The sequence below is a fragment of the Dipodomys merriami genome, unplaced genomic scaffold (assembly GCF_024711535.1).
Source record: "Dipodomys merriami isolate MVZ:Mamm:240054 unplaced genomic scaffold, mDipMer1.0.p SCAF_151, whole genome shotgun sequence".
Classification (NCBI taxonomy): domain Eukaryota; kingdom Metazoa; phylum Chordata; class Mammalia; order Rodentia; family Heteromyidae; genus Dipodomys; species Dipodomys merriami.
The window spans coordinates 681,179-708,222 of record NW_027202838.1 but is presented as its reverse complement, the minus strand read 5'-3'; the positions used below and the strand labels follow the sequence as shown (position 1 = coordinate 708,222).

Sequence of the window (27,044 nt, the reverse complement as noted above, 5' to 3'; positions counted from 1 at the left end):
GATAGAAAGGTACAAGCAAATGATGGAAATCCACAGAAGGCAGAGAAAAGCAGCCTGCATCTGGCTTCACCTCCTGACTCCCCCTCCCCCACCTCTAGGATTTAATTCTTCTTGGACATATTCGTTACAATGTCTCCTTTCTTAGCAATACCTCCTATGCCTCAGCTACAGGTTTGAACTTTCTCTTATTCTCGCAGTTTGTTCTTTCGTTTGTGATTTCATCTTTTCTTTCCATGTAGCCTTTTAATTTGAAATCATTTACTCAAATGATGTAGGTTTTGAGTTGTTGTATCTTTTTTTTTTCATTTTTTAAATCAACTAATTTGGCACCAAACATGAAGAATAAGGGTGTTTTTAAAACTAGATGTCACTCTAGTAGTCTCTTTGCACACCCCGGGCATGCCTAGGACTTCATTGTGCACTGTGATTCACCATGGTTTCACAGATGGTTGGAACAAGTCCCAGGGCATATGCACAAGAATCCTGAGGTACTTGCACCTGGAACATGAGAAGGTGCTTCACAGAAACAGGTCCTAGGATCTGATGGCCCTGGAGAAGGAGGGAAGTACTTGGCCACTGTCCCCAAGGTTCTTGAAACTGCCATGATAGTGAACATAGCAGTCCACCTGGAGCCCACCTGAAGCTAGACCTCCAAGGGATCCATGCCTGGCTTTGATTGGTCCATTCTTCCCTGATGTCACTAGGCTCAACTGTGATTGGTCCATTTCCTCACTGACACCCACATGCCATTGTGAGGTCCCTGCAGGGTTATAGAAGGCAGTTAGTTGCTCTACCTTTGTCAGTAACAGTGCTGAGAGATCTCCTTTGAATGACCTGCTAGACTAAATCATAGCTAAGTTGATGCATTCTTTTGGGGATACAAGGTGGGAGAGAAAGGGAGGCTTTGTGTTGTGTGGGTTTGGGGATTTCCATTATTCTGTGGTTTAGATTGAGCTAATTTTAGTTAAGATTTTCTACCCACCAAATTCATTCAGTTAATTTCAGTTAAGATTTGTTATCTGCCTTATTTATTGAAATAAGTTAAGATTTACTATGCACCATATTTATTTAGCTAAGTTAGTTAAGATTGACTCCCTGCCATCCTTTTTAAGATGGAGCCAAGCACATTTGAATATATGTCATACTCTGTTGTGTTGGAGATCTTTTCAACCAATAAGCTGATGAGATTATTGGAGGTGGTAGCTATGATGTGGTGGTGAAGACCTATCACTGTCTTACAGACAGCAAGGTGGCAGTGAGAATGCTCAAAAAAAGGGCATCTCAGCATGGTGAAAAATGAGGTCAACATAGTTAAAAATCTCCATCATCCCCAAGTGATCAGAATGTATCAAGTGATCCAGGGAGAGAAATATGTATACCTAGTGCTGGAAATGGCCACCAAAGGAAACCTCCTGGAATGGCTCATAGACTTACGCTGCTGCATTTTGAGCATTTAGCCAGAAGGTTTCTGAAGCAGATAGTCAGTGGTGTAGTTTACTTATACCAGAACAGAGACCTAAGGCCTGACAAAATCCTACTGGATGAAAATGGCAATGCCAAGGTTGGTGATTTGGGGCTGAGTGTCAGGATAACCCTGGGGCAGGTTCTCACAGAAAAGTTCAGTACCTTCATATTCTGTGCCCCTGAAATGTATCTGCAACAAGTACATGATGACTTTAAGGTGGATCTCTGGAGCATGGGCACTATCTTTTTTTTTCATGGTTATGGGAAAATACCCATTTAAAATGACCACTTTCAAACATCTATGTACACAAATTGCACAGGGCAGGTACAATGCTATCATTTCACTTGACTACAAAGGGACTTAGCATCCTTTTGAAGCTTTTAACTGTAGACCAGTAGCAGAGGCCAGATATACAATTCATGGTGCACCCATAGGTTGATCAATGTGAGGAAGGCTCCCTGTATCCAGAAGAGCCAGTGCCCAGCCAGCTGGACCCCACAATTGTCACTGCAATGTGTGTCATGGTATATACCAAACCTCATATCTGCAAACCAGTACTGCAGAGGATTTTTTTTTGTTATTTTTTTATTGTAAAGATACTGTACAGAGGGTTACAGTTACATGAGTAAGGTAATGAGTATACTTCCTGTTAAGCATTGTTACCCCCTCCATTGTTTCCCCCTACCATCCCTTCCCTCCTACCTTCCCCGAGGTTCTTTTTTTTTTTATTGTGATTAAGTGATTACATAATTTCCTGAATTTCACAGTATTGTGGAATAATGATGCTCATTTAAAGTCACAAGTTCATTCTAACTTTCCTGGAGCAAATTGTCTATCACAGTCTATAACATATAACGGTGTTCACATGTTATACACCATACATGTGATCAGCAGCATGGGAATATTTAGTAGTGGTTTGACCAGATAAGTGGGAGTTCTTTGTTTCTTAAGTCCTGTTAGTTTTGTCGTATCACCTAACATTTTGGATTTAGCATCCACTTATCAGGGAGACCATGTACCGTTTGTCTCTTTGCTCTTGGCTTACCTCGCTCAACATGATTCCTCCTAGCTCCATCCATTTCCCTGCAAATGTCATTATTTTGTCATTTCTAATGGCTGCATAATATTCCATTGTGTATAGATACCATAATTTTTTGGATCCATTCATCTGTGGTGTGGCATCTGGGTTGTTTCCATATCCTAGCTATTGTGAACAGTGCTGCAGTAAACATGGAGGTGCACGTGTCCTTGTATATTGGTTCCTCTTGTTCAGGGTAGATGCCTAGAAGTGGTATGACTGGGTCGTAAGGGAGGTCAATCTTTAGCTTTCTAAGGACCCTCCAGATTGCTTTCCAAAGTGGTTGTATAAGTGTACATTCCCACCAGCAGTGTAATAGGGTTCCTCTTTCTCCACATCCCCTCCAGCATTTGTCGTTGGCTGATTTGTAGATGTGGGACATTCTGACTGGGGTAAGGTGGTATCTCAGGGTTGTCTTTATTCTGCAGAGGACTTTTGATGGAGTCATGGCTATCACCTTTCTGATAAAAGATGGCTTCAAGCTAGAGTGTGTCAGGCTTTGAAAGTGAAACCAGTCCACCTGGGTGTTGGATCACACAAACCTTTCCACCTTCCCTCTATAGAGGACAGCAAGTTTACCTGCTCTGCCTCATCTGAGTTTGTGTTGACCTGGGATGAGAAGAAGAGAGGCAGAAGTGCCTCCCTGCCTGCCATTCTCCTCTGCTTCCAGCAGAGGAGCTCCAGCCCTAGCATCATCTTACAGCATGATTCAGTAGCTGCCCTCCACTGCTGCTGCCTCCAGAGGAGCCATAAGGAGAGAGAGAGAGCTGTAAAGCAAAAGCAAAAGCCCTTGTCTGTGCTCAGGGCCAGGATGAGAGCAGAGCCTGTAGGGTTAGCAAGAGTCAGGGCTGCAAGGAGCCCGGAATGGGGCCTGGGTGATATGCTTGGTAGGGAAGAAAAGAGCTGCTAGAGGAGTCTGCACAGAAAGTTCACATTGCTGTGTTTCCAGCATGCTCAGCAACGACCCCTAGCTACTCTTGTTTTGGGAACAGAGAGAAAACATCAGAGAAAAATGCCCTTGTCTCTGAGCAGCCTAAGAATGATAGCATTAAACTCTCCCCTAATTTCCAATCCACAGTCCATTGTTAGATAGATATTGTGAAAGCAACTCATTTCTAGGTTAATATACATATAGAATTCTTAAGAATTAATGTTCACACAAACCATCATTGAATAATTGAAACCAAATAAACATATCACATCTTCATTAAAACTAGTAATTACTGAAATACAGTGAGGAATGCATGAGCTATTTTTCTATTAGTGCAAAGATATCTGAGGACTTCATTGAGTATTTGTGCTTTACTTCATTTATTTACATATTTAAAAACCATGAAGACCATGTATGTTATAATTCAGTATTTTTTGTTTTGTTTTGTTTTGGGTCCGGTCGTGAGGCCTGAACTCTGGGCCTGGGCGCTGTCCCTCAGCTCTTCAGCTCAAGGCTAGCGCTCTACCACTTGAGCCACAGCGCCACTTCCGGCTTTTTTCTTTTTTCTTATGTGGTGTTGAGGAATCGAACTCAGGGCCTCATGCATGCAAGGCAAGCGCTCTACCACTGAGCCACCATCCCAGCCCTAATTCAGTATTTTTTACTCAAAATTTAACAGGAAAAATATATGCAATACATGTTTCTTGTGTTATAATATTTCAATAAGGGTTGTCAAATGGCACATTTATCTGTATCCAAATACTCAGAGCACCTTGTACAATGACTTGCAATTTGCCATTTAACCTGTTTTGGCCAAAGGGACATCAGTAAAGATGATGTAAACACAGTCTTGAGAAGTCCCTAATACTCACTTTCCTAAATAGTCATATGAAGAACCTTGGCCATTCTGCTGGATATACCGAGCCTAATAAAATAGTGTGTTATAGGAGTGACAAAATCCCAAGCAACCATCCTCAGCCATTAAAGTAGAAGATTAAAAGTTTTATATGTTATGTAAACAATATTATGACAAAATACTAACTGTGGATACTCCAAAATGTGGATCTATAAAACTTAAAACAAATATTAAATAGCTATGTGCTTTTGCTTGTACTTGTTGGTTGGTTTATTACAAGGAAATTCTTATCCAAACTTCTGTTGTTTTTCACAATTATGTAGAATGAAAACTTAATATAAAATAACATCAACTTTACAGTGATATTTACAAAAAATTAAAATCTGTCCTGTATACCTCAATGAGGGTGTTTTTGCTAGAAAGACAATATGAATCCTTTAAAATCAATGTTTGCATATTAGTACTGGGTTTTTCTATATCACAGAATTTTTTCTTACTTTAAAATACTTAGGTTGGGAGGTGGCTCAGTGGTAAAGTGCTTGCCTTGCATGCTTGAGGCCCTGGGTTCAATTCCTCAGCATCCATAAGCAAAAAAAAAAAGCCGGAAGTGGCCCTGTGGCTCAAGTGGTAGAGCGCTAGCCTTGAGCTGAGAGTTCAGGCCCATGACCGGACTCCACCCCCCAAAAAAAACAAATAAAATACTTAATAAGAATTTTTATAGACTAAGCCGGGCGCTGGTGGCTCACGCCTGTAATCCTAGCTACTCAGGAGGCTGAGATCTGAGGATCACGGTTCAAAGCCAGCCCGGGCAGGAAAGACCGTGAGACTCCTATCTCCAATAAACCACCAGAAAACCGGAAGTGGCGCTGTAGCTCAAGTGGTAGAGCACTCGCCTTGAGCTGAAGAGCTGAGGGACAGTGCCCAGGCCCAGAGTTCAAGCCCCACGACTGACAAAAAAAAAAAAAAAAGAATTTTTATAGACTAAGTGTTCACATTCACAATATTTGGGATCAGGAGTGTTAAGGATTTCAGGTTGGGATATTTTCTTTTTGTTTTGATATGTGGACTATCCTCATACACACTAGCAACTGAACAATCATCCTTAAAAATTTGAAGTTTTCTATTACAGATTATTTTATTAGAAATATAATCTGTATTTAAAAGAGGGTATTTTAACTGGACTCTGGTGGCTCATGGCTATAATACTAGCTACTCAGAAGTCTGGGATCTGAGGATCACAGATTGAAGTCAACTGGGCAAGAAAATCTGGAAGACTCTGACCTCTAATAAATTACCAAAAGTAGCTGCAAGTAGAGATGTGGGTTACGTGGTAGATTATAAGCAGAAGAAGCAAAAGAAGTTCAAGGTCAGTGCCCAGACCTTAAGCTAAAGAATCAGGACAAGCATACAAAAAAAAAGGACATTGTATTTTTATTTAAATTATATTTTATCAATTGTTTCAGAATACATATTTAGGCAGTCTCTCTCATTTTAAGTGATGTAAAATAGCTTCCCTATTCTAGTGGAGGAATTGTAATTTGTCAAGAATGGACAAATAAAGTGGAGAATATCCATGTTAGTAGCACTTTAAAGTTACAAAAGCCATAGGAAGTGCAGAGGATAAAAATCAAATCAACATGTTTCTATAAGTGTTTTAAAGGAATTGACTTCATTGACTTCAATTCCCAAAAAGAATTTTCTAAGTGAAATAATACTTCTTTGAGCAGACTGAGACAAATGGGTAACACAACTAAAACTTCAAGATAGGTAACATCTACAAATCATACAAGACACATTACCTCAAGTTTTCTTCAGTAATTTTTCTTATAAGGCCAAAGATTCCTGAGCTCCCAAGTTCCACTGAAGAGAGGCTGGCCGTCTGCCTCTGAACCCCAAATAAGGAATGCAAAACTGAACTTTGGAGCACCTTCAGCCAGCAAGGGTAGGGGAAAGAAACCAGAATTTGAAGATTGCAAAAACCACCAGGTGGGTGGGGAGACACATGCGCAGAAGGATCTTCTCCCCGCCACTTGAAAAAATGCACTTTCGAAGGATTTTTGCTCAAATGGAGACTACTATTCCCACAATGCACTACGCCAACTTGGAGGAAGTGGGCTTTTCCAGGGGTTCCAGGAGTGCCTGGATGCATGGGGACCTTCCTATCCCAGCTGCAGGAGGTAAGGTGTTTCTTCTTGAAAATCACTGCCTCTTGAAATTTCTCTCCATCTTAGACAGTCTCATCAAAATTCCTTTTCTGACACTCCTACCCTCAGAACCATGGAAGACCAAAGATACTTGACCTTACTCCCAAGTTAATCACCCTCTCTAGACTAAAAGCTTTCATTCTGAATCTCAGTCTCTGCCAACCACTTAAGTGATTTTCCTTATCAGAAGATACCAGCACTGGCATACTCTTTTTTTCCCCCATATACCTGCATAGTCCTAGTTTCAAAGAAACTATAATCTCATATTCTACATTTCTATTTTTTCTTTTTGGTTTCAGTATACTTTCTACAAAGAATAAGCAAATTCCTAAGTTGAACATAACTGCCACACAGAATTCAGTATGTCTCCATATGAATTCTTGATTTACTAGTCTTTGAGACAAAGGATCACCTAGTTTCCTGCCACACACAATACTCATGGGCATTAGGAACATTATTGCTCAGTACAGCACAAGATGAACTTACAAACTAGACTCTAGATCCAATATCATTATGCAAGGTGCATTAACTCACCTGTGAAATTCTTGTTTGAGGCTTCTCCTATCCATGAACCTGCCGGAAATGGCGCTGTGGCTCAAGTGGTAGAGCACTAGCCTTGAGCTGAAGAGCTGAGGGACAGTGCCCAAGCTCAGATTTCAGGCTCCACAACCAGACCCCCCTCAAAAAAAATATGACCTACAATCTCAAAAAGGCATGTAGAACCCATACACTGGAGATTGCATATCAGGCATGAAAGTTTCCTACATAGTCCTTCCCAATCATCTAAAGGATCATCAAATATCACAATAAACCTTTAAGAGAAACACATAAGATCTTATATATGAGGGAGGGGAACAAAAGATTTATTCCACGGTCTAATGGATAAGACCTGGGAAGACAAGTTTGAGGTCCCCAGGGTGTGTAACCTAGAGTTACTGAGAGGAACTTTAAGGATCAGAGAAGAGGAAGGAATTCAAAAAAAATAGAGCATGGAAAACAGAAAGACAAAAAATTTGCGGTCTCTTACTCAGAAGGAACAGCTCAGAGTTCATCTTTGAACACCCACATGAGAGAAATCTTTTTTTTCTTTTGTTGGTTGTGGGGCTTGAATCCTGGGCCTGGGTGCTGTCCCTGAGCTCTTCAGCTCAAGGCAAACTCTACCACTTGAGCCACAGCACCACTCCCGGTTTTCTGAGGTTAATTGGAGATAAGATCTCACAGACTTTCCTAACCAGACTGGCTTTGAACTGTGGTCCTCAGATTTTAGCCTCCTGAATGGCTAGGATTACATGTGTGAGCCACTGGCGCCTGGCACTATAAGATAATTTTAAAGGAGTGTTTATGCTTTATTGACTTCAATTCCCAAAATGAATTTCCTAAGTGAAATAAGCAGATTGTGACAAAATGGATAACACTAGTTAAAACTTCAGTGTATGTAACATCTGCCAATCATACAACATTGAGAAAGATACATTCCTCAAGTTTCATCTGTAATTTTTCTTAAAAGGCCAAAGATCCCTAACCAACACTTCCTGAATTCCAGGAAGAACCAATATGTTAGTGCTAGCTTCAGCTAGATAAGACATTTAGGATAAATTTGAGAGATCATGTACTACTAGAACAGATACTGGGAAGAGGTTAAATAAATGAGTAAGAAAAGGATTAGTGATTAGTATAGACAGATACTTTGAGTTGTGACAGTTATCTCTCCACCACAAACCACAGCCTCATGTGCCCTTTGATCAGTGAGCTCTAGCTTATTCCAGAGACTACCTCCCTTTCCCTTCTGAATATTGGTCTAAATTTTACAACAGCACCAAGTGATTGAGAAAGTTGGAGGAAAGAGTACCACATGAATCTTGTGCTCTGGGAAGTAGAACCAATTATTATTGCTTAAGGCAAGGAAAGCTAAAATCATTTTCCCTTTCCTGTGCTTTTTTGCCACTGCTCTTCAGGGCTTGTCATAGTTGATAAGGTCTGTCTTTTTAGGAGCGAGATTCCTATTCATAGGGTGCCCTCCTTCAAACATTGCTAGGCTTCATTCCTAAAACTACACAAACAGCAAACACTACTTCAATAACCCATGTAGAACTGTCTCTAGAAACAAGGTCATGTACAAACATGTGTGAACCCAAGCCAGTAGTTCTAAGAAGGCCAACAGGGCACAGGGGTAGAGCAGAGACACCTGTGGGAGAAACAAACAGAACCCCAAAATAAAATTGCAGTATAAGAGGACTCAAGGCAGACACATATTTTACAATTTCACTAGAATTTCTGTACTCTTGTTACATCTGGGCAGCATGAATAAAGTTGCATGGTTTTTAATAAGCAGAATCTCTACGTCATGGAGCATAAAAGCACGGCTCCTGGCTCTCCTAGTCTAGAGAAACACCCAACTTGCTCTTGGAGCTCCAAGAAGAAATATTCTGGCATCTGGAATACCAGCTAATGACAGCACAAACATATGAACCCCAAACCAATCATCAACCCAAGAGTGGAGGGATATGTGTGAATAGACGTTAGTCCTTCACCCAGCTAGCCATTTGTACCTGATATCAGTTCAAAACCTGAGATTCGTTCAAGTTAGAGCTGTTAAGGTCCACTGAAGAGAAGCTGGGTATGGTCTCAGAGCCCAAACCTATGGAATGTAAAATTGTACTTCCGAGCACCTCCAGCAGCAAGACAAAGGGAAAACTGGAATTTGCAGACTGAAAACACCAACCATGGGTAGATAGATGCAAGTGCAAAGGGATCTTTCCTGCCTTCTCCCCACAAAGCCCATACTTTTGAAGGTTCTGTGCTCCAACGCAAACTACAACTCCCACAATGCACTGCATCATCCTGGGGGAAGTGGTTTTTTACAGGATTTCCACCAATGTCAAATCCTCTATCCCAGGAGTATATAGATGCATGGGGACCTTCCTCTCCCAGCGGGATCTAACGTGATTCTTCTTGAAAATCACTGTTTGCTTCTTGAAACAGTGTAAGACCAACTAGAAAATGGAAATGTATTGAGAACACTAGACAAGTTGACTTTTTCTTTCTTAATTCTAATAATGTAGTTGAGGTTATGAGACAATGTTTTTGTTTTTATTTTTGTTCAAAACCTACATTCTGGGGGGCTAGGAAGGTGGCTCAGTGGTAGAGCGCTTGCCTTGCATGCATGAGGCCCTGGGTTCGATTCCTCAGCACCACATAAGAAAAAAGCCAGAAGTGGCGCTGTGGCTCAAGTGGTAGAGTGCTAGCCTTGAGCAGAAGAGCTGAGAGACAGCACCCAGGCCCAGAGTTCAGGTCCCACGACCAGACCCAAAAAAAAAAAAAAAAAAAAAAAAACCTACATTCTGCTGAAGGTAAATTTTATCTCTGTTTTGCCTTCAAGTTTTGAGTATCTCCCCTCTCACTTTAAAAAGGTATTCAGAGCCACTGATTCCTGGATCATTTCCCACTGCTCTAATGTCTGCACTGGAGTAAAATAGATTCTTAGGTAAATATACTGCATAATCCTGTGTCAATTTAGATTTCTCAAAATCTAACAACTACTTTCCCAGAAACTCCCAAATTCCATCTATGAAACCTTAAGGCAATTTTGCTTGTTTCTGAATTTTGCTTTCTCTTAATGTTTTTTTTTTTCTTTTTGCTGTTGGACCAGTGGCTTGAACTCAAAGCTTGGGCACTGTTTTGAGTGTTTGCTGTGCTCCCCCTGCCTTTTGCTTAATATTTCTTCAGTGAATTGGTGAAAAGTTTCCTCACAGGGTTTTCTCAGACATGGTACATCAACCTCCATTGCTCTTCAAAGAAATGGTGGTGTGGGGGTATCAGGAGTGAAGTTAAGGGTAAGTCTATGCTAATGTGAAGCTCAATCACTTGCCGCAAACCAGTCTGTTTTTTGTCCTTCTGTTTTCCATGCTCTATTTTTTTTTTAATTCCTTACGCTTCTCTGATCATTAAAGTTCCTCTCAGTAACTCTAGGTTACATACCCTGGGGACCTCAAACTTGTCTTCCCAGTTCTTATCCATTAGACCATTCCTCAGCACCACATAAGCAAAAAGAAAAAAAGCCGGAAGTGGTGCTGTGGCTCAAGTGGTAGCGCACTAGCCTTGAGCTGAAGAGCTGAGGGACAGCGCCCAGGCCCAGAGTTCAGGCCCCACGACCGGACCCACCCCCCCCCCCAAAAAAAAAGAATACAATTTACTTCATCAAACTCAATCATTCTTCCTCTTCCCTTCTTCCTTCCTAAAATGATTTCAACAGATTCCATTGGTCTATTTTTATAAATGCTTGTGTAGTACTTTGACAGAAGGAAATAAACATAGCCAATATTAATTGTTTGAACATATGAGAATAAAACAATGAAATGTATCGAAACTATTTATCAACATGATGAAGGGAAGGTGACTTAGGGGCGATACTGAATATCATACATTTTACACATGAATGCAAATGTCACAATGAAATCCTAAGTATGTAACTAATGTATACACTTTCTTTTGTTTCTCTTGGCATTGCCCCTGAGGTTTTTTCTTCGCCTTCAAGGCTTGCTCTCCACCACTGGAATAATACCATTTTGATTCATTTTTAGAATGTCATGGATTTTCCAGAGTGGCTATAATCCCTGATCCTCAGATCTCAACTTCTTGAGGAGCTAGAATTACAGACATATAGATATGTATACAGTTTTTATATGCACATTTTACATTCAGCCACTCTCATCATTTTCCCTACCTCTGCCACTGGGCTCATCTTCCAACAGAGACTGTATTTCCTGTATGTCATTATTATTTTTAGTGCTTTGAAATCTTTGTTAAATCTGTTATCTGGCTTCTCACGCTACCTTTCCCCCTAGTCGTCTCTGCATATCTAATAATTACTGTCTCTGCATATCTAATAATTTTTTTTAAAAAAATTGCACATTTAAAATGACATAGTGTAGCAACTGTGCACAGGACTTGTTTATTTCTCTGGTTACTGAAAGACTATTGGGGAGAATTCTGCTTTTCCACAATGGTATTCCAAGGGTTGAGCATGCACACAGGCTCTTCAAGGTTTGCCTAGCAAGCTGCTACTTCTATTGCCCTTGCCACACTGAGAAGTTCCACTAATACTGATTGTTGTTTTGCTAGTGAAAGGAAAATGGGGATTAGGATGATGAGAGATACCTCTTGCCATTCCTGGCAGGCAGACATCCCTCTTATAGCCATGGGGGAGGACATGCCTCTGTGGCTTTATCCCTGCTCTTTGAAGTTTCTGTATCTTAGAGTGCGAGTATATAAATGGCTAGTTATGTGGCAGAAATTATATTCTTTTTTATTTTAAATTATATTCTTTAAACACCAAAAAAGCTCTTGAGAAACTTAGAAGTTCTTACAAAGTTTTGTGTTTTTTTGTTTTATTTTTTTTTGGGGGGGGTCCGGTCGTGGGGCCTGAACTCTGGGCCTGGGCACTGTCCCTCAGCTCTTCAGCTCAAGGCTAGCACTCTACCTCTTGAGCCACAGCGCCACTTCTGGCTTTTTTCTTTTTGCTTTTGTGGTGCTGAGGAATCGAACCCAGGGCCTCAGGCATGCAAGGCAAGCACTCTACCACTGAGCCACCTTCCCAGCCCCAATTTTTTTTTGGATTTTTTTTATTGTGAAAATACTGTACAGAGGGGTTACAATTACATGGGCAAGATAATGAGTACATTTCTTATCAAGCATTGTAGCCTCCTCCTTTGTTTCCCCTTCCCATCCGATCCTCCCCCCACCCAGTTATTCCCCCCCCCCACGCACCAAAGTTGTAAAGTTTGTTTTTGACATAACAACTTGTACATCTCATTGTTGCAATGGGTCCACCTGTATCCCTATTTAAACGATTTGTTTTTCCGCTTCCCCTCCACAAATTATACCGACATGAAATACATTGAAAGCAGGGGTTATACTGTGGGCGAGGGACATACAAAACAACAAAGAAATAATCTTATAAATGTGTTAGAAACAATCGCATGAAAGAAAAAAAAACATTTGAATACATATCTTAGGGTTCATTTCCCTAACATCAACTTATCTGACCTTTTTTGCTTGACTCAGACATATACTAGATATTGCAAATAAGGGAAACCATGGGACCTATGTTTCTCTGGGCCTGGCTTACTTCACTTAATATAATTTTTTCCAAGCCTTTCCATTTCCTAACAAATGAGGCAATGTCATTCTTTCTGATGGAGGCATAGAATTCCATTGTGTCTATATACCACATTTTCTTGATCCATTCATCTACTGAGGGGCATCTGGGTTGGTTCCATATCTTAGCTATAGTAAATAATGCTGCAATAAACATAGTTGTGCTGGTAGCTTTAGTGTGGTCTTGTTTGTGAACATTTGGGTAAATGCCCAAAAGTGGGATTGCTGGGTCATAGGGGAGCTCTATGTGGAGTCTTTTGAGGAACCTCCATACTGGTTTCCAAAGTGGTTGAACAAGTTTACATTCCCACCAACAATGTAGTAAGGTTCCCTTCTGTCCACATCCCCTCCAGCATCTGTTGTTATTAGAGTTCTTGATTTTAGCCATTCTAACTGGAGTGAGGTGGTATCTCAATGTTGTTTTGATTTGCATTTCTTTTATGGCTATGGAGGTTGAGCATTTCTTCATGTGTCTATTGGCCATCCTTTCTTTCCTCTTCAGAGAAGTTTCTCTTTAAGTCTTTAGCCCACTTATTTATTGGGCAGTTGTTTCTTTGAAGATTTGTCATTGGGGGATTTAATTTTTTGAGTTCCAGGTATATTTTAGATATGAGACCCTTGTCCGTTATATGGTAAGTGAAGATCTTCTCTCAATCTGAGGGCTTTCTATGTCCTTTGCCATGCAGAAGCTCTGCAATTTCATGCACTCCCATTTGTCCAACCTTTTTTTGATTTGTTGTGTTTCTGTGTCTCTATTAAGAAAATTTCAGCCTGTGCCAACAAGACCTAGGGTTTCTCCTATTCCATCCTGTAATGTTTTCAGAGTGTCTGCTTTGACTCCGAGGTCTTTGATCCATTTGGAGTTGATTTTGGTGCAGGGTGATATATAAGGATCTAGCTTTAGTTTTCTACAAGTAGTTAACCAATTTTGCCAGCACCATTTACTGAAGAGGCTGTCTTTCTTCCATTCTATTTTTTTAGCTCCCTTATTGAAGATTAGATGGCTATAGGTCTGTAGGTTCATTTCTGGGTTTTCAATTCTATTCCACTGGTCCTGAGGTCTGTTCTTGTGCCAGTACCAAGCTGTTTTTATTACTATGGCTTTACAGTAGAGTTTGAAATTTGGTATTGATATTCTTCCAGCAGTGTTCTTTCTGTTGAGGATGATTTTTGCTATTCGGAGTCTTTTATTGTTCCATATGAATTTTTGGATTGCCTCTTCTATTTCCTTGAAGAATGAGGTTGGAATTTTGATAGGTATCGCATTGAATTTGTAGATAGCCTTGGGAAGTATTGCCATTTTCACTATGTTGATCTTTCCAATCCAGGAGCATGGGAGTTTTTGCCCCTTTCTAAGTTCTGTATTGATTTCCTTTTTCAAGTTTTAAAAGTTTTCATCATAGAGGTCCTTCACTTCTTTGGTTAAGTTAATTCCTAGGTATTTTATTTTTTGTGGCCAGCCCCAAATTTTTAAATACTTTCTTCACTTGCTGTATGCCCTTTGGCTACATCCAGACTGTAAATGTTAGCTGTGGTATTTTGTAAATATTAAGGCATGCGCCATGTATTTCATAAACCCCAAGACGATGACTACTAATCTATTATTGCCCATTTTGATTCTTCTTACCCCAACCAGAACGTTTAGGTCTGATTCACTCCAGGGGCAACAAGTCTGAGGAGTACATCCTTCATCTTAGACCTTCATAAGCCAGAGCATATATAATGGTTGCTTACAACTTGCTACTCTGAGATAAGCTCCTTGTACAGAATGCATCATTCACTCTTATAGGCCTAGAATAGTACCTGACATTGAGTGAAAGATTTATCTATATTGGTTGAGTAAATGTTTGAAATGATATTGTCTGAGTGGATATTTAGGGGGTCTAGTGGATTTGGAGAAACTGGACTAGAAGAATTGTTTTCTAAGGTCTAATGGCATAGCCTGTTTACGCTCAACTTTTTTAAAATTACAGTTAAAAAATACATCTGTCCAGACTGTTCAAGTCTATTAATGAGGCAAGATTAAGAAACCAAAAGTACAGACCAGAATCAGTGGCATCTCATAAGTAAGCCTGAAGTAGATGATGTTAGCACATCAATCTGTCCTCAACATCAGTCTGACTCTCATTCTTTACATGACTATAGATTCCAAACCAAAATCCTATAATTTCATTAAAAGATGCTTTATTTCAGATCTGTATTGTGTATACTCCCCAAGTTCACCATCCTTCTTGAACATTCAGTGTCTACTTGTAGTCCTTTTTTATTCCACATTTGCTCATCTTCATCTTCTTTTTGTACTTTTATTATTTGCAATCAGACCTTAGAATGATTAGTGTGATTCCCTTTGCCCCAGTTGCCCACTTATTTTTTAAATTTTTAATTAATTTTTAAATTTTATTGTAAAGATTATATATAGAGGGGATATAATTATATAAATAAGGTAATAAGTTACATTTCTTTATAAACAGTGTAACTTCCTCCCTCATTTTCTTCTCCCCCAATCCTCTCCCCATGTGTACACTTCATTTTCAACATGGTATCTAGTGAGTATAACTTGCATTGGTTCACCCATTGTCCCAACATATATGTGACTTTCCTTACCTTCAAAAGACAAAGGGTACAGAAATCAAAAACAGTAATGAGGGAATATACCAAAGGGGAAAAAAGAAGATATAAGAAATAATTGCAAACAGTGTGATTTTATTTTATTTTTTATTTATTTTTTTTTTTGGTCCGGTTGTGGGGCCTGAACTCTGGGCCTGAGCACTGTCCCTCAGCTCTTCAGCTCAAGGCCAGTGCTCCACTACTTGAGCCACAGCGCCACTTCCGGCTTTTTTCTTTTTGCTTATGTGGTGCTGAGGAATCGAACCCAGGGCCTCAGGCATGCAAGGCAAGCGCTCTACCACTGAGCCAACTTCCCAGCCCCAACAGTGTGATTTTAAAAAAGCCCTATTTCCATTTTTTGGAGTTCATTTTGATAAGCATCATTTTAGATGGCTATATGCACGTAGCTATTGTGATCCTCTGCCAAGAATATCTTTGACATTTTACAAGTGAGGGAAACCATGAACCCTTTATTTGGGTCTGGCTTCCCTTAGTATAATTTTTTTAAAATTTTTTCCATTTCCTTATGAATGGGGCAGTGTCATATTTTCTGATGCAAGCATAGAATTCCAGTGTGTAAATCACATTTTCTTAGTCCGTTCATCTACTAAGCAGCATCTAGGTTGATTCCATATCTTAGCTGTGATCAATAATTCTGCAATGAATGTGGTTGTGCTAGTAGCTTTTGTGGGGTCTTGTTTGTGGATATTTGGTAAATGCCCAAGACTGGGATTGCTGCTGGGTCATAGTGGAGCTCAATGTTTATTCTCTTGAGGAAACTCCATCCTGCTTTCTAGACTAGTTGAACAAGTTTACATTCCCACCAACAATGTAGTAGTGTTCCCTTTTGTCCACATGCCAGCTAGCATCTGTTATTATTTTAGATATGAGGTCCTTGTCTGTTGTATAGCTAGTAAGATCAGATACTCTAAAAATCTCACAGGAAGGGTTGGGGGAAGTATACTTCTCCTTGGCACAGGTTGAAACTTCTTAAGATCCAGAAATACAACAAATTAAAGATTGAAAATTGGGATTGCATTAAACGCAGAGTTTCTTTTTTTTTTTTTTTTGTCGGTCGTGGGGCTTGAACTCTGGGCCTGGTCGCTGTCCCTCAGCTCTTCAGCTCAAGGTGAGCGCTCTACCACTTGAGCTACAGCGCCACTTCCGGTTTTCTGGTGGTTTATTGGAGATAGGAGTCTCACGGTCTCTCCTGCCCGGGCTGGCTTTGAACCGCGATCCTCAGATCTCAGCCTCCTGAGTAGCTAGGATTACAGGCGTGAGCCACCAGCGCCCGGCTAAACGCAGAGTTTCTGCATGGAAAATGACATAAATAGCAAAATAACTAGATAGCCCATGTACTGGAAGAAGATATTATTATTATTATTATTATTATTATTATTATTATTATTATTGTGTGGGTTGTGGGGCCTGAACTCTAGGTCTGGGCATTGTCCCTCAGCTCTTCAGCTCAAGGAAAGTGCTTTACTGCTTGAGCCACAGTGCTACTTCCAGGTTTTTTTTTCTGGTGGTTAATTGGAGATGAGACTTTCAGGGACTTGCCTGCGGGGGCTGGCTTTGAGCCTCCATCCTCAGGTCTCAGCCTCCTGAGTAGCTAGGATTACAGGCGTGAGCCACTGGAACCCAGCTTGGGAGAAGATCTTTAATAGAAGATCTTTATAGACAAGAGTCTCAGATGCCAACTTTTACCTGCTGTTCTCTGCACTGACTGTTCAGGTATCTTCTCTCATCCTAACTCAGAGACTTGAGCTGGTATAGAGCACTTGGGTTTCTGTTTTAGCTCATTTGACATCCCTTATTCATGTTTGATCTGGCCTATTTTAAGCACAGCTACTTATAATTGAAGGACATAAAAATGTCTCAGCATTTGCTTTATTATCACCATCCATTGCTGACAGTTCCATTAGAAGTGTGGTGGGGTTTTTTTTATCTCCTAGTTTATTTCTTTTACATCTTTCTACACTTAAAACATACATTGAAAAAACTTAACAATACATGAAATAATAGTTCTGCAAAGTCATCTGCTGGTGGGTGCTCTTGGTTCCCTGGATGTAAAGTTTACTTTGTAAGCAGACAACTGTGAGGCAATATATAGGTTTAGTTAGCTTCACTTTAGTTTACATCACTGTCTAATGACCTCTGTTGCTGTACTTTTTCACCTTGTTTCCCTGGAGTTCAATAGCTATCCCAACCCTCCAGAAGATATTCATGTGAATGCACCACACATATGTAAAAGCATTTGTTTTTAGTTAAAAGGTGAAGTAAGAAAGTGACTGCCTTTAATATTTCATAGGTTGCAGTGTTAGCATACATTTCTTCCAGATCTGTTCTAATTTCCCTGTGTATATTTCACTGATTATTAGACATATATTATTTAAGTGTAATGTGTTTATGGCTTATCATTTTATATATTGATTTCTAGAAAATGTTTCTTGAGATTTGCTATCAGTGTTTCAATCCTGGTAAATGCAACACCACAAAACAGCATTTAGATTCAAATAATGCCATCGATGTGTGTGTTCCTGCAGACTTTTTGTCTGGTTTTTCCTGTCAGTTAGCAAGAGTAGTATTACTTTTTCAAGAGAAATGATAGTTTAACATAATTATAATTCTATAGTTATTTTTTGGAGGGGGAGGGAGTCTTTGGGCTTGAACTCAGGGCCTGTACACTGTCCCTGAGCTTCATTTACTCAAGTATAGCACTCTAACAATTGAGCCACAGTGCTATTTCCAGGTTTGTTTGTTTGTTTTTGTTTGTTTAGGTGGTACTGCGGAATCAAAACCAGGGCTTCATGTATGCTAAGCAAGCAACTCTACTCATAAGCCACATTCCAAGCCCTATATCTATTACCCTTTAAAATTTTTTTGGTAGAATTAATTCTTTCAACTCAGGCCTTCATATTTGCCAAGTAAGTAAAATATTAATTGATCTATATGCTCAGTCCATATATTTTTAATACAATTGTGTTTATATATGATATTTTTATGCATTATGACTCATAAATATGGTGCTATACGTTTTTCTTTCATAAATCATTTTAGAGAGTATACAAAGTATATGTTCTGTACATTTTTTAAACTTACCTACATATTTACCATTTTAATAACCTTGTCCTGTGCGTATATCTATCTTAGTGGGAGAGCCCAAAAATTCAAGCTGTGGGACCCTGAAAGGATTGGGAGTTTGGAATGCTTTCTCCCAGTACACTCTTGCAACACTGTGAGTTTCCTAGAAAGATCAATCAGTCCTGGCTTAAGAGAACACAGATTCCACACTAAACTGTATGGGAGGCTATGGGTAGACTTAGGTTTATGCAAATTGTATGCTATTTACTGTTTAGCCCTCTTTCTCAGAATAAGAATGTCACATGTTGAAATTTATACCTTACTTCCTTGCACAAGCCCAATAAAAATTTTGGTTAATGGAACCGTGGGATCTGTTGTAGAAGGCTGCAGAAGGCTACAGGTTCCTTGGTACCCCAAACCTCAGGGTCTGGTCTCCATTATTGTGTTGCTCCTGGTCCCAGTTGACTAAGGAGCAGAAGGTGAGTTGCAATAATTGGCATCTTTTTGTTATTTTCTTGAAGTATAATTTCTTGTAACACTCTTAAAATGCAAATGTGCTATTAATAAATTATCTTTCTCTGAAAATATATTCAATCTACATTTTTAGAAGAGTTGCTTTGCCTAATGGGTTGTGAATTGAAGGTTATTTTCTTTCAAAACTTTACAGATATTCTGTTTATTTTTGGACAAAAAAAACTACAGATATATTTCCTTCTGGTGTTTTACTCAGCACTCACTTCTGGTATTGTCAAACATGGCTGGATTGGATAGTATTGTTGGCCATTCTTCATCTGTAATGGGGTTCAAAATGGGAGTAAAAATCCCTTTTTAGCCTCTGCACAACAAATCAGTACTATATTTCAGTCTAACATAAAATTTCCTTCTATATTTTTAGATCACATCCCCCTTTATAGTTTTTTTCTCTATCCTGCTTGAGGTAGTCATATTTCACATGCTTTGTTATCATAAATGTTACTTAAACCTTTATCCATTTGCCTCCATCCTTCCATGAAGGCCTATTAAAATCCGGTCAAGAAATATTTTATTCCTCTATCCATCCATATTGTGTATAGTAGGATGTAAACAGTGTTCACAAAAGTTTATGCTAGCAGTTCTTTTTTACATAGGAAGAGAGTATCAGTGTTTCTATGACCACAATCTCCAGAAATTTAATAACAAAAATGGTTAACAAGGATATTTTTATGTGGGAAATAAGTCAGTCAAATCATATAAGGGCCAAATCATCACCTCCTTTCTTGAGTACTGTTACTTACTTTAACATTCACCTGGTCACTGTGCTTTTTGTAGATCTACTAATGTGGTATGTATTTCATATGATGTCCTGAATATGTTCTAATTGCTTGTGAGAGCATTTTTTTTGGGGGGGGGATCCGGTCGTGGGGCCTGAACTCTGGGCCTGGGCGCTGTCCCTCAGCTCTTCAGCTCAAGGCTAGCACTCTACCACTTGAGCCACAGCGCCACTTCCGGCTTTTTTTTCCTGCTTATGTGGTGCTGAGGAATCGAACCCAGGGCCTCATGCATGTAAGGCAAGTGCTCTACCACTGAGCTACCTTCCCAGCCCCGGGAGAGCACTTTTTAATAGAAGATCTAAATAGGATTTTCAGTGAAGCTCAACATGAAAATGTAGGAAAAATTATTCATTGTTACCCTGATATGTAGTAAATTTTATCAAAATAAGCTAAACATACTCTTTCAGACACCTACTTAGTCTTACTGATGTCATGCCAGATTGCAAGTGCTTTAGAATTGTTATATTATCTCTATTGCTAGCACCAGAAATATATACTGATGTATTAGGGAACCTTTGTATTAGTAATTACCAAGTTAGTATAGTGGCAATTATTTCTACTTTGATTTTTCTTTCTTTCACTGAGTAGACAACATTGCAAGCTCCAAATATTTTATGTAAGACAAGAGCATCCATGTAGAAGAAGGAAATTCCAGATTTGGTGTCCTTATAACTTAGGACTAATTACTTAATTACTTCATGGAAATGTACCATTACAGAAGCTGGTGTCATTTGATGATGTGGCTATGGACTTCAGCTGGGAGGAGTGGCAGGACCTGGATATTTCTCAGAGGACCCTGTATAGAGATGTAATGCTAGAGACCTACAGCAACCTGGTGTCCTTGGGTGAGCAACACTTAAATTAGCTACCAAGGTCAAGTGCTTGTTTTTTGTAAATATATGAGTATGTTATTAAGTTGTAAGATTCCAGTCCATGTGAAGTATCACTTCTTTCTAAGAAAAACTTTGATTTAATTATGTAACTCCTGAGGCAGTTTTATTCTTACTCTTCAAGAGGCCAAAGCAGCAGTTTGGGAAAAGTTCTAAACTATGTTCCAGTAACAGGAGACTGTCTTCCCAAACTTGAGGTGATTGTTGCAGGTGAATATACAATCTAGAATAGAAAGCTTATCACTATTGGAAGTATGATGTGGAATCCACTAATTTAAAATGTGCATTATAAACCAAGCCTGGTGCTGGGTGCAATGGTTTATGCCTGTAATCCTAGCTACTCAAGAGGGTGAAATCTGAAGATTTTGGATTAAGGATAGCAAAGGCAAAAAATGTGCCCATGAGGATTTTATTTCCACTTGACCACTCAGAAACTGGACATGGAGCTGGGACTCAAAACTGTTAGAATGATAGCTTTGAGCAAGAGTTGAGTTCAAGCCACACAACTGGCAAAATAATTCCAAACTTGGGGGAAAGGCAACCATGGAGCCAATGAAAAATGAGAAACAAGATTTAGTAGCTATTTTGTGAATAGGATGTCTGAGATTTTATAAAAATGATGACCCAGCATGAGCAAAAGTTCTCCATATTTCTTATTTACAGGGCACTATGTTCCTCAACCTAAATTGATCATCAGCTTGGCGCAAGATGCAGAATCATGGATAGGAGAAGCTTCAGACAAGAATTTCACAGGTGAGTTACAGTATCTTTCATAGTGATATTGGAGCCAGTTTGTAAATTCATCTTTCACTGTACAGAGCAATAATGTTCCTAGTTCCACTGATTGCAGTGTGGCAGAGAACTAGGTGATCCTTTGTCTCAAAGACTTGTGAATCAAGAATTCATGTGGGATATGTATGAGTCAAGCGGAAAAGGTCAAATAATGTGAGGTCAGGAAAATGAACCCTTAGATATGTATTTTAATGTTTTTTTCTTTCATGCATGTGTTTCTAACGCATTTATAAGATTATCTCTTTGTTGCTTTGTATGTCCCTCCCCCACAGTATAACCCCTGCTTTCACTATATTTGATGTCAGTATAACTTGTGAAGGAGATGGGGAAAAACCAATTGTTTAAGGATACAGGTGGACCTGTTGCAACAATGAGAAGTACAAGTTGTCATGTCCAAAACGAGCTTTACAACGTCGGTGCGGGGGGGGGGGGGGGAAGGGGAGGGAAGGAGAAGGATTGGGATTGGGGGGAGGGGGGAGGCTGGGAAGGGATGTGAAGGGTAAACCAAAGGAGGAGGCTGCAATGCTTGGTAAGAAATGTACGCATTATCCTGCCCATGTAATTGTAACCCCTCTGTACAGTATGTTCACAAATAAAATAAAATTAAATTAAAAAAAAAGAATTCATGTGGGGATAAAATGAATTCAGTGTGGTAGTAGATTAAGGTTTGGAATTGAAAGGGAAAAAGAAATTTAGAAACATAAAAAATGACATTTCATTTTCTTTGAAACTAGGACTATGCACGTATGATGTATGCTAAGGCTGCTATCCTTCAATAAGAAAAATGGCTTATCAGTGGTGGTGGGCAAAGACTCAGATTCAGAACCAAAGCTTCTAGTCTACATAGGATGATTACCTGGGTGTTAAACTGGAGTATCAGTGGTCTTTCATGGTTCTGAGCAGTAGGAGTGTCAGAAAAGAAATTTGGATGAGACTTTTTGTAAGAGGGAGAGAAACAAATTTTAAAATTCCCTCAAATACCTTAAGTAATTCTTAGTGAAAAGTTAGTACTGCACAGATGTAGCTATAAAACCGTACTCTCAAGAACCATTCCTGCTTAGATAAAAGGCAAAGGGATGTATAAAACACTCTTATGGGGCTGGGAAGGTGGCTCAGTGTTAGAGCACTTGCCTTGCATGCACGAGGCCCTGGGTTGGATTCCTCAGCACCACATAAGCTTTTTTTCTGCTTATGTGGTAGCGCACTAGCCTTGAGCTGAAGAGCTGAGGGACAGCACCCAGGCCCAGAGTTCAGGCCCCACGACTGGACCCAAAAACAACAACAAAAAAAACACTCTTATGGTCTCCAAAAATAGAAAAATTTCTGTACTTCACCTAATTGTTGAGAAGCAAAACAACACAATATATAAATTATTTCTAGAAAATAAAAGAAAACCAAGCAGGTATTATGACCAAACAAAACAATATTTGAGCAAAACAACTTAAAGTCTACTAAAGGCAGATAATTAGTTTTCAGTATAAAACGCTCGCAGTTGAGAGTTTGAGTATTTCTTCTGACATAAAAAGAGAAAAGTCTGAAACAGAAAAACATTTTCTATTGTAAAATATCAGTATTGCTGTCTTAATACATTGGGAAAAAAGCATGCATCTCGAATCTCTTAATATTTAGAATTGGAGAAAATGTCTACATTTACATTAAAAAGTCTTTGGATTTCATTTATATATTTTTTTGGGGGGGGTGGGTCCGTTCTTGGGGCCTGAACTCTGGGCCTGGGCGCTGTCCCTCAGCTCTTCGGCTCAAGGCTAGCACTCTACCACTTGAGCCACAGCGCCACTTCTGGCTTTTGTCTTTTTGCTAATGTGTTGCTGAGGAATCGAACCCAGGGCCTCAAGCATGCAAGGCAAGCGCTCTACCACTCAGCCACCTTCCCAGCCCCTCATTTATATTTTTGTCTTTTTCTCTCTGATTCACTTTAAGTGTCCAAGAAATGGAGGATATGATTAAGACCTGCCAGGTAAGTCCAGATGAATGTCTGTGTGAAGTAGCAGTCACAAATAGTAACAGTGGAGGAAAATGTGAGATTAGTAACAACTGCTAATATGAGCTCAAAACATAAGCCACAGCTGATTAGAATTAATGGGAACTCCTTAGAGATGAGGATTCAGGAGTTTATTGTGTGCCAGAACATGCTTCTCTGTAGTGAGCCTAATAAGATGCATGCTGCATATAGGCTTTATGTGTCTCCTGTAATTGAAGAATCCTTCAGATTTTCTGAGCATTTAACTGTATTTGTGTGTGTGTGTGTGTGTGTGTGTGTGTGTGTGTGTATCTTTCCTTTCTTGGTACTGGTGTTCGAACCCAGGACGTTACATTGCTAGGCTAGTGCTTTACCACTGAGCTACATCCCAGCCCCTTTTCTGAGCATTTTAGTCAAAATGTTGAGAGTCCAAATAAGCTGCAATATTTGGAAAATGGTAGAGAAGGAAGGGATTAAACTTGGAGACCATATTTTTCATACACAATTGGGTTTTTGTGGGACAGCCCTCCTATAACCATTTGAATATAGAGAAGACTGATATAACTGCTTTCCTTTCTCCAGAAATACTTCACGGTGGGAGGAAAACACCTGAATGGACTGCATGTGGAAAAGCATACTACATAAGACCTACAGTTGCTACATATCAGAAAATATACAAGGCAGAGAATCCTTGTACAAGTAGTAAATATGAGAAATCTTTGAATAAAAAAATACACCTCACAAACCCTGTGAGCAAATATCCAGAGGCTAAGTCCAATAAGAATATCCATTGTGTAAAATCTATCTCTGAGAAGTCAGACCTGAGTTGCAAACTGAAAACACCTCCAGAAGAGAAATCCTATGAATATGAGGAATGTAGCACCTTTTCCACTCAGAAGTCGGCTCTCAGCAGGCAAAAGAGAACTCACACAGAAGTGAAACCTTATGAATGTAACAGATGTGGAAAGACCTTCAAGTGGGCATCACACCTCCATAGGCATAACAGACTTCACACAAGTGAGAAAAAACCTTATGAATGTAATGAATGTGGAAAGTCTTTCACACAGAAGACAAACCTTAATGTCCACCAGAGAACACACACAGGAGAGAAACCTTATGAATATAAGAAATGTGAAAAATCCTTCACCCAGAAGTCACATCTCAATACACATAGAATTCAAACAGGTGAGAAACCTTATAAATGTAACAAATGTGGGAAGTCTTTCAGACGTAAGTCATACCTCACTGTGCATCAGATAACACACATAGAAGAAAATCCTTATTCTTGCAACAAATGTGGAAAGACCTTCAAGTGGTGGTCATACCTTAGCAAGCATAACAGAATTCACACAGGTAAAAACTTTACAAATGCAACAAATGTGTGAAAGTCTTTCAACAAAAAGACACACTTTACTGTTCATCAGAGAAAACACACAGGATAGAAACCTTATGATTGTAACGAATGTGGAATGTCTTTCACCAAAAAGGCAGAACTTACTTTTCATCAGAAAAGACACACAGGAAAGAAACTTCATGAATGTAAGAAATGTAAAAAGTCTTTCACCTGGAAGTCACATCTCAATACACATAAGATTTCACACAGGTGAGAAACCTTATGAATGTAACAAATGTGGAAAGTCTTTCACACAGAAGTCAGACCTCACTTTTCATCAGAGAACACACAAAGGAGAGAAACCTTATGAATGCAACAAATATGGAAAGACTTTTATTTGTAGGTCACAACTTGGCAGGCATAACAATTCACACAGGTGAGAAACCTTATGAATGTAAAAAATGTGGAAAGTGCTTCAACCAGAGTTCACACCTCAGCACACATAAGAGAATCCATACACATGAGAAACCTTAGGAGTGTAATGAATTTGGGAAGTCTTTCGTCTAGAAGAAAACTCCACACAGATTAAAGACTTATGAATGTTGCCTATGTGCAGTCTTTCACTCAGAAGGCATAGCTTGAGGAACATCATTGAATACTCACAGGACAGAAATTTCATGAATGAAAAAAATGTGGAAAGATTTTCAAGAAGTCATTTCTCAGTTTGCATCAGAAAACACACAGGAGAGAAGCCATATAAATGTAACAAATGTGGAAATTATTTTACCTGGAAGTCATACCTCAGTTTTCATCAAAGAACTGGCTCACATAGGAGTAAGAAAATCAACAAATATGACAAATGTGCAATGACAGTCCTAGGGCTGGAACTCAGGGCCTGGGCACTGTTCCTGGGCTTAATTTACTCAAGGCTAGCACTCTACCACTTGAGCCACAGCACCACTGCTGGCTTTTTCTGTTTATGTGGTACTGAGGAAATCAAACCCAGGGCTTCATGCATGCGAGGCAGGCACTCTACCACTAGGCCACATCCCTCGCCCCTAAGAGGCCTTATTTATTTACTTTTGTCAGTTGTGGGGCTTGACCTCTAGGCCTTACTAGGAGCTGTCCCTTAGCTCCTCTGCTCAAGGCTAGAACTGTACCGCTTGAACCACAGCACCACTTCCTATTTATTTCTTTATTAAACATATTAAAGTTTATTTCAATAACTAGTTTCATTTTTTAAGTAAGAGCTTTGGATAATTACTTTTTATCAGAGGTCAGAACACAATATAAGCTATCAAATACTGCAGTGACTAAAATTACTTGGGTATGCATTTAGAAAAGCCATGTTTAATAGACAAAAATTCTAGTATTATTGCTTAACTGAAAGACTTTTAGCTCTGTATTCTAATTATAGCACATTCTCGTTTATCTAGTTCATATAATCATTACTGTGTCCATCAAAATTGTTCTCAATTTTAAGCCTTTCTGAACCGCTTAGGAAGTATGACAACTCCTTGGGAACTCTTCAAAATAACCAGAATTTTTAGTTTGCACCAACTTGTTGACCACAAATGTGTTGAAACTTGTGATATCAGTACATGAGTCAAAAACTTAATAAAACTGAGTGCTATACATAAGTTAGCAGATTATCTTATGACATTTTAGCTTTTCCACAGCTCTAGTTAGCATTAAAAAAACACAAAAACGGACACTAAAATTGTAGTATTTGGCATTTTTGGTACAAGCTTTAAAAAAGTGTTACTCGGGGCTGGGAAGGTGGTAGAGCGCTTGCCTTGCATGCATGAGGCCCTGGGTTCGATTCCTCAGCAACACATAAACAAAAAGAAAAAAAAAGCTAGAAGTTTCACTGTGGCTCAAGTGGTAGAGCGCTAGCCTTGAGCTGAAGAGCTGAGGGACAGTGCCCAGGCCCAGAGTTCAGGCCCCACTACCGGACCCAAAAAAAAAAAAAAAAGTGTTACTCAACACCTCACCTAAGAAAATGGTGGTGTGCAAAAATACAAAAACTGTTACATCCAGTAGATATTTTACAGTCAAAATAATAAATCTTTTGGAAAAAATGCATAATATCTTCATAACTACCAGTTGTCTCAAAGACTAACAGAAAAATAGATGTTCCCATTCATATCATTTTGCTCTGAAAAATCAGAAATTACTCCATTCGTTAGCAAAAATGATTTTAAAAATATGATTAATACACTGTATGTCTTGAAGCCAAAACAAACTTTACCTCAAAGAGAGCAATTTTGACTTGTACATTCCTAGTATCCTTGTTCTAGAAGAAGGCCCAATTTTAAGCCATTATTTAAATGGAGTGCATATGTAAATTCATCATTCTC

General features: G+C 39.3%; 1 protein-coding gene across 1 annotated transcript; it reads left to right on the top strand.

Annotated features, from left to right (window-relative positions):
- Positions 1–773: 773 nt before the first annotated feature.
- On the top strand, positions 774–26,289 carry LOC138827157 (zinc finger protein 25-like). The gene is made up of 6 exons (XM_070022638.1): positions 774–852; positions 20,410–20,536; positions 21,245–21,334; positions 23,934–24,581; positions 24,955–25,083; positions 26,168–26,289. The coding sequence occupies exons 2-6, from the start codon at positions 20,437–20,439 to the stop codon at positions 26,287–26,289; spliced, it is 1,089 nt and encodes a 362-aa protein (XP_069878739.1). The 5' UTR covers positions 774–852; positions 20,410–20,436.
- Positions 26,290–27,044: the final 755 nt, after the last annotated feature.